At 40.6% G+C, this 7829-nt stretch overlaps 1 protein-coding gene across 1 annotated transcript; it reads left to right on the top strand.

The window, feature by feature from the left end:
• The first annotated feature begins 1308 nt into the window (after nucleotides 1–1308).
• LOC111600365 (transcription factor Sox-1) lies at nucleotides 1309–4108 on the top strand. Its single transcript, XM_023316442.2, has one exon. The coding sequence runs from the start codon at nucleotides 2281–2283 to the stop codon at nucleotides 4063–4065; it is 1785 nt and encodes a 594-aa protein (XP_023172210.2). The 5' UTR covers nucleotides 1309–2280; the 3' UTR covers nucleotides 4066–4108.
• Nucleotides 4109–7829: the final 3721 nt, after the last annotated feature.

The following is a 7829-nucleotide window of genomic DNA, read 5'->3' as shown; positions in this document are numbered from 1 at the left end:
AGGTTAATAAGTAGAAAAAGAGTGAAAAAGAAGAAGAGCAGCAGAGAATGATATACAACAAAAATATTAAAAAGGCAACAAAAAAAGAAGAGAATTCAAACTATGCGCGTGAGACGCGCCAATGGTAAATACGCCGCAAACACTGCCCCGCCTGTCAGTTTCCAGGTGCTCCAGCTGCCCGGCTGGCTGCCCGTTTTTATTTCTACTTACTGTGTGTGTGTGTTTTTTTTTTGCCTGGTCGGCCATATTTAAAGCGTTCGTAAGCGCAAAAAATTCCGCCAGACTTTTGAGTTGAAGCTGCTAGCTGCTAGCTGCTAGAAAACTGGCAACGTTGCATGCCATAAAAACGACTGCCCAGCGACGACATTTTTATGGCAACGCCAGCAACAACGCCACAGATCGATATGTGGCGCAAGCGAATGCGTCATATATTGCTAGCTCATTCGCGCACAGCGTTCATTGGCGCTCTTCGCTGCGCATAATCCAAGCGAGCAATGAAAGCAACACCAACACACACACACACGTGCACACAGCAACAGCACAAGCCGTGCACAGCGTTTATTTGATTTATTAGCGTGCACAGCAGTCACTAGCGTTGTCTCTGTCTAACGCTCACGCCTGCCCAACAGCACAGTGTAACTGGTTTGCAAATGCCGTCACACACAGTCACACACACACTGGCGCACCGTACTATACCCGTTTGACTAGCCACCCTGAACGTGTATGCGTGCATGCATGTATGAGTGTATCGCTGCGGCAAACGGCCTCAGTCTCAGCTGCTGGCCAGTCAGTCTCTCATTCGTCTCTCGTATTCGCTGTCGTCAGCACACGCGCACGCAACGAGCAACGGATTCGAGAGTTTCGCGTACGAGTTTTCGCCCTCACCTCGTCCAGCAGACTCACACTCGCACACGCACACACACCAACAAATTTATACACGTATATACGTACGTCGTCGGTTATTCGCTTCGGTGACGGCGCTCGTTAACGCTTGGGAACAGGTTTCGCCGCTGTCCGCTCGCTCGACGGCGAAACAGAAAGGTGCTCAATTCCGCGTTGTGTGGAGGTATTTTTCGACGTCTCACGCAACGCGCTGATTTTTGCCCAAATAGCAAAAATTCCAAAAAAGCAGAAAATCTCAAAGGAAAAAAACAACAAAAAAAACTCAAACTAATTTTTCAAAGCACATTTCGCGACGCGTTTTAATAAACAAATTTCAAGTGTTTTGCGATCAAATGTTTAAATAAAGCAAAAAAGCTAAAACAAATAGCAAAAGCAGTTGCAAAAGGCGAAAAGAAATAAATATATATATATCTATATACATATATATATGTGTGTCAATTGCCAAAACTTGCGGCAATTCCGAACAACTAGATAAATCAAACAAGTGCAACATGGTTTCCATAACAAATGTTCAAACAAATCATAGCCAATAAATAACTGATAAAAAAATTAAAAAATAAAAAATAACTTAACCATCTCAGAATATTAACTGAACTAAAATAACTGTGAAAGCTGCAAAAGTGACTTTGGCTAACAGCAAACAGCAAAAGTATCTGCAAGATACAAACGTGCATTTAACGGATTTCACACTAATTGAAGTGTTCTGGATATTTAGGCATCTACAGGTGCTAACAAAGCCCACAGGCAGCAGCTAGTAAAAAGTATCTGCAACTGTGACTAACTGCAAATATTTAAAATCAAACTCAAGTCAAAAGTATCTTTGAGTTGCAAAAGTATCTGCAGGCTATAAAACGCAGCAAAGGCAGCAACAGATGCACAAAAAAGTATCTGCAGCTAAGGAAAAGAAGCTTAAGCAAATGTATCTATGAATTGTAAAGTAACTACAAAAGTATCTTTGAGTTACAAAAGTATCTGCAGCTAAGCAAAAGGCAGCTAATGCAAATCTATGAATTGTAAAGTATCTGCAAGCGGCGATATACAGAAGTATCTTTGAGTATCTGCTTAAAAGTATCTGCAGCCAAGGCAAGGCAGCTAAAGCAATTGTATCTTTGAGATACACAATAAAGTAGCTACAGCTATTAAAGCCAATGCATTTATGATATGCAAAGTATCTACAAGCCAGTAGAGAGCACACAGCCAAGTATTTGCAACGCAGCAAATGTATCTACGACTAGCAAAGTATCTATAGCATACTAGAGACAGCCAAGAGCAGCACCGAAAGTATCCAAGAGCCTTGCGTTAGCTTGATGTATTTGCCCTGATCACTGGCAAACTAGAGCTTGAAATCCAATTGCCCAGAGCAACACAGATTGCAACATGCTGACCATGGAAGCGGACATGAAATGTGGCATCTTGCCTGGACAAATGCCGCCGCTGCATGGCCATGCGCACGCGGCTGCTGCAGCCACTTCATACTCGGCGTTGGCGCCGCTCATGAACCTGGGTCCATCACATCTCACCCACTCGCATCTCAGCCAGCACAACCATCACCATCATCATCATCATCATATGAGCGCACATATTGCAGCCAGCCAGAGCCCCAATCCGCTTAGCTCGCTGCAGTCGAGCATTGCCAACACGCTGAACGGCGCCACGCAGCAGCAGCAGCAGCAGCAGCAGCAAAGCTCGCCGTTGCACAGCTCCAGCGAGCTGAGTCCGACGCAGAGCAGCATTGGCAGCCATCACATGACCTCACCAGTTAGCCATCATCAGCAGCAGCAGCAGCAACAGCAGCAACAGCAGCAGCAGCAGCAACACTCGCAGCATCCATCGCTGATGGGCGCGGGCAGCGCCTTGAGCAGCATGACCTCCAGCAACAACAACAACAACAACAACAGCGCCACAGCCAACAAGAATCAACAGCACGCGGATCGCGTCAAGCGGCCAATGAACGCGTTCATGGTCTGGTCGCGCGGCCAGCGTCGCAAAATGGCCTCGGACAATCCGAAAATGCACAACTCGGAGATATCGAAACGTTTGGGCGCCCAGTGGAAGGACCTGTCCGAGGCCGAGAAGCGACCCTTCATCGACGAGGCGAAACGTCTGCGCGCCGTCCACATGAAGGAGCATCCGGACTACAAATATCGTCCGCGTCGCAAGACCAAAACGCTGACCAAGACCAAGGAGAAATACCCGATGGGCGGCGCTGGCCTGATGCCCGGCCAGGTGCAGCCAGGTGGCGAAATGCCCGGCACCCCGACGCGCATCAGCCAGGTGGGCATGTCGCAGAACAGCCAGGCGCTGAACGGTGCGAGCGGTGCATCGGCGGCCGCCGCTGCTGCTGCCGCCGCCGCCGCTGCCGCCCAACAGGTGCGCCCCAACATACATCAGATGAGCGTGCCCAACGGCTACATGCCCAACGGCTACATGCATCCCGATCCCGCTGGCTACCAGACGCACTACATGAACTATGCGCCGCGCTACGAGATGACGCACATGTACAACGGCTACGGCATGTACGATACGGTGGCTGGCGGCCAGACCTCGCCGTACGGCAGCAGCAGCTTGCAACAGCAGCAGCAGCAGCAGCAGCAGCCCGGCTCGCCGTCGCCGTACGGCAGCGCGGGCCTGCAGCAGCCGGGCAACGGCTCGCCGGCGCCGTATGGCGCGCAAATATCCTGCCAGAGTCACAGTCCCAGCGATTCCAGCATCAAGTCGGAGCCCGTCTCGCCCAGTCCCAGTGCGATTGCACTGAACAACAACAACAACAACAACAATAATAATAACAACAACAACAACAATCACATTATGAAGCGCGAATACGTGACATCGGCGACAGCAGCAGCAGCAGCCGCGGCGGCAGCAGCCGGCGCTGGCACCGATCTCAACAATCTGATGAACATGTACCATCTGCACGACGCGCCCGAGCAGCAGCGTCATCTGATGCACTATCAAACGGCCTCGCCGGAGCTGCAGCAGCAATCGATGCAGCACGTGATGCATCACCAGCAGCAGCAGCAGCACCAGCAGCAGCAGCAGCAGCAGCAACTGGCGCAGCAGCAGCAACATCCGCAACAGCATCTGCAGCAACAGCAGCAGCACCAACAGCATCAGCTGCATCAGCAATCGCTGCGTGCAATGGCGCCGCTGGCACACATGTGAGAAATGGCCAGCGCCTATGGAGCAGCCGCCGTTGGGTCTGTGACGCCGCCGCCGCCTGCGGTTGCTGGCGCTTATATGCCAGCAGCAGCCGTAGCGGCGGCGGCAGCGGCCGCACAGCAACAGCAGCAGCAGCAACAGTTGCTGAATGGCCGGCCAAGTCCGACGGCATCGGGTTCGGGTTCGTCGGGCGGTCGCTCCTCGGCGCATTCTAGTGGTCATATTGCCACAGCGCATTCACCCGCCTTGGCGGCGGCTGCTGTTGCCGCTGCCGCCTATCAGTTGTCCGCAACAACAGCGGCAGCAGCCACCACCTCCTCCGCCACAGTCTCCGCTGCAGTCGCTGCAACTAGCTGCCAAGCGGCCAGTGCATTTGCGGCCTCGGCCAGCATGCTGGACATGCAACAACAATTGGAGGAGCAACAGCAGCAGCAGCAACATCAGCACTACCTGCAGCATCAGCAACATCTGCAGCAACAGCAGCAGCAGCAGCAGCAGCATTTGCAGCATCATCAGCAGCAGCAGCAGCAGCATCAGCAGCATCAACATCAGCATCAGCTGTATCATTATCATGCCACGCATCCGCAGCAGCTGCATGAAGCAAGCGCTGCCTTGTTGGATATATCCACATTGTAAATTATTGAAAATATATATATATATATATATATATATATATACGTATATATATAGATACTACACACACACATTTAGCGTTAATTGCAAGCATAAAACATAAACAATTTTTTAGCTTTAGTTTAACAAAAAAAAAGAAGAAGAAGAAATGAATTCAATTGATAAATAAATACGATTATTATAATATTAAACTAAATGCATTTTACAATTAAGCATACGCACTGTTGTACCATACAAAGCGAACATCTTTCCACGATCCACATTCCACAACTTGCATTCCACAACCAATTTTTGCTAATGAGAAAAAACCTAAACGACAATTGTGTGATACAAAAAAATTGTTGCAAAAATACAAAAAAAAAAAAAAAAACAAAACAAAAAATTTATATAAAAAAAATTGTTTCATGTTATTTTAATTTTTGTTTTTTTCTGCGCTGTACAAAAAATTAAAAAAAAGAATTCGAATTTCCAAAAAACACACAAAAAACAAGACGAGGCAGAAGATGAAGCAAACACATTCTATTTTATAGATTCTCTTATACATTAAGTAATTCTAATTATTATCTATTATATAAACAATTTAATTATAATTATTAATTATGCTTACGAAAATACTGCAAAGAAGAAAAACAAAAAACATGAAAATAAAATAAAACAAAACACAATTAATTGTAATAAAATCAAATACAAAAACAAAAACATTATTATTATTATTATTATTATTATTATTATTAAAAGGCAAGCATCTACCACATAATATTAAAAGAGAAAAACAAAAATAATTATAATACAACAAAATGTTAGTAAACCTAAAGAAAATTTAGTAAAAACAACTGAGAAAACCAGGCGCAAGGCAAACAGAAAAAAAAACAAAAACTAAAAAAAAATACAACAAAGAAAACTGCAGCCAAAGCGTCTGGTGAAAAACATTAAAAAACCAGAAAAATACACAAAAAAACACACAAATAAAAGAAAAATCTTTACAAAAAAAATATAAAACCGAATGTTTTTATTTAGTTTTTTTTTTAGATAGACAAATTTCTACATTTAAATTAATTTTTATTTTAGCACTTCCCAATTTGCCGACGGCTGACATAAATTTGAAATATATTTATTAATTTTCGTTTTGTTTCAACGTCACGTGCCGATTCTCTTGACATATTTATTTTTTAACAGCTTTTTTATGTGTATTATATACTCACATATATATAAATATATATTTTTAATAACAAGCTTTTCAATGTGCTAAATTAATAAAATGTTGAAATGCTGTTTGGATATTTGAGATTTACGACGATATTTTATGGCGTTCACTTAGTTCCGTCAGCAGACGAACTTGACTTGATTTCAGGATGGGCGGCGCAACGAAACCTGTTGATATACATTTGATCTTCGTCTGCTGCTGCTGCTTTCACGTCTTCTTTGGGCCAAAATATCCAGTGACGCCATAAAAAATCTTATTGCTTGACTCTTGCCTTGGTTGCGGTATTTAAAACACGAAATTTGCATCATTAACAAATTAAATGATTTAACGAAAAAATCGGGACCATTTAACGAACTCAACAAACATAAACGGGCCACATGTAGAAAATATATTTGCTTATTTTCTTTTTTATTTTTATCACTTAGAATATCAATTTAATGATGTATTAAATTACCTTTAAAAGGGTCAACAGTCTGAAGCGATTATTTGCTAAGCTTTTGATCATATTCAAATGGCTGAGCTGAAGATCGAGTTTTAAAAGACATTTTCTCGGATGATTAAAAAAATGATGAATTAATGAAAAAAGTAAGCAACATAAAAATGTTTTAATTTTTACAAGAAATTTTTTTAAAATAATAAATAATGCACATGCTAATGTAAATTGATAATCTTAATTCCAATTTATTTAATTAATGTAAAAAGCAAGCCAAGTTGTTTCCGGAATATTCCAAAACTATTTACATCTGCCAAATTGTAGCTAACTATCTTAAATAAATAGAAACTTGTTTTGCTTCAGTTAATAATATATACCAAATGCTTATCTAAATATCTCATTAATCTTGAATAAGGTTATTTGATTATTACTGAATATCTACTCTACCATAAATAAAACGTGAATATTTTCTTCCCATCAGTTCCAAAAGAAATTTCTATATTTACAAAACTATATTTAAAAAAATATTTATTAAACGTTTTTTTTAGATACAAATTAACTTAAGTTCAATATTCCTATTTTAATTTATTTATTAATCTTCTTGTTGAATTATTTATTTACATACATATATAACATATTTGCAATACAAGAGAATATTCTGTGTATCAAATCTAATAGCAATAACAAGTTCAAAGTATGGGAACACTAATAAATGTAAATATATAGTTTTGTTAATGCTAGAAATTTATCAATTTTTTTTATTTATTTAAAATATATATATATTTAACAATATAACTCTAAAAGATGAAACTACATTATAAAATATATACACATATAACGTGCAACAAATTCTTATTTTTATTTTTGATTTTTGTGTTTTATAATTTTGTAACTATTATGTATTATTTTATATAATTCCGAAGAAATACACTTATTTTTTATTTAATTTTATATTTTTTAAATTTTGTATATATTCATCATATTTTGTAAATTCTAAAATTCTAAAAAAATACAAGCATTTAACTATATTTAATGGTATTTTAATATATGTGTATATATATATATAAATAAATATATAATTTGCATGATTTTTCTTTGCTCTGGTTCGCCCAACCGCAAAATATTAGTTATTATCAGCAGCTAATTTTGATATAATTTTTTTTGCACTATTATTTACTTATTCTATTTTTTTAATATTTATTTTATAACCCACAATTTACGTGACCGGAAGGCGGAGTTTTGTAGTTGTCGCCGTTGATTTAATGCTAATTATATTAATTGGCGATTTACTCGAGTGCATTTTGTATAAACAAATATTATACTGTATACTGAAATACAGCTCCAATAATATTGACTCATCTGAATTTACGAAATTGTTCACAAACTTTCAAAAAGTTTTGTCGAGCCTAGCCTTTGCCTTTCCATTTTGATGAAAATCCACAGTCTTCAGTTGGCCTATGCCGCTCATTTTTTTTATTTATATTTTTATAACTATTT

This window comes from Drosophila hydei, unplaced genomic scaffold (genome assembly GCF_003285905.1).
Source record: "Drosophila hydei strain 15085-1641.00,03,60 unplaced genomic scaffold, DhydRS2 tig00008124-arrow-arrow-pilon, whole genome shotgun sequence".
NCBI lineage: Eukaryota > Metazoa > Arthropoda > Insecta > Diptera > Drosophilidae > Drosophila > Drosophila hydei.
Note: the sequence above shows the minus strand (reverse complement) of the source record. Positions and strands in the feature narration are given on the sequence as shown.

Coding starts and splice junctions, on each gene's coding strand:
- LOC111600365 (XM_023316442.2), top strand. CDS start 2,281: ATGCTGACCATGGAAGCGGACATGAAATGTGGCATCTTGCCTGGACAA.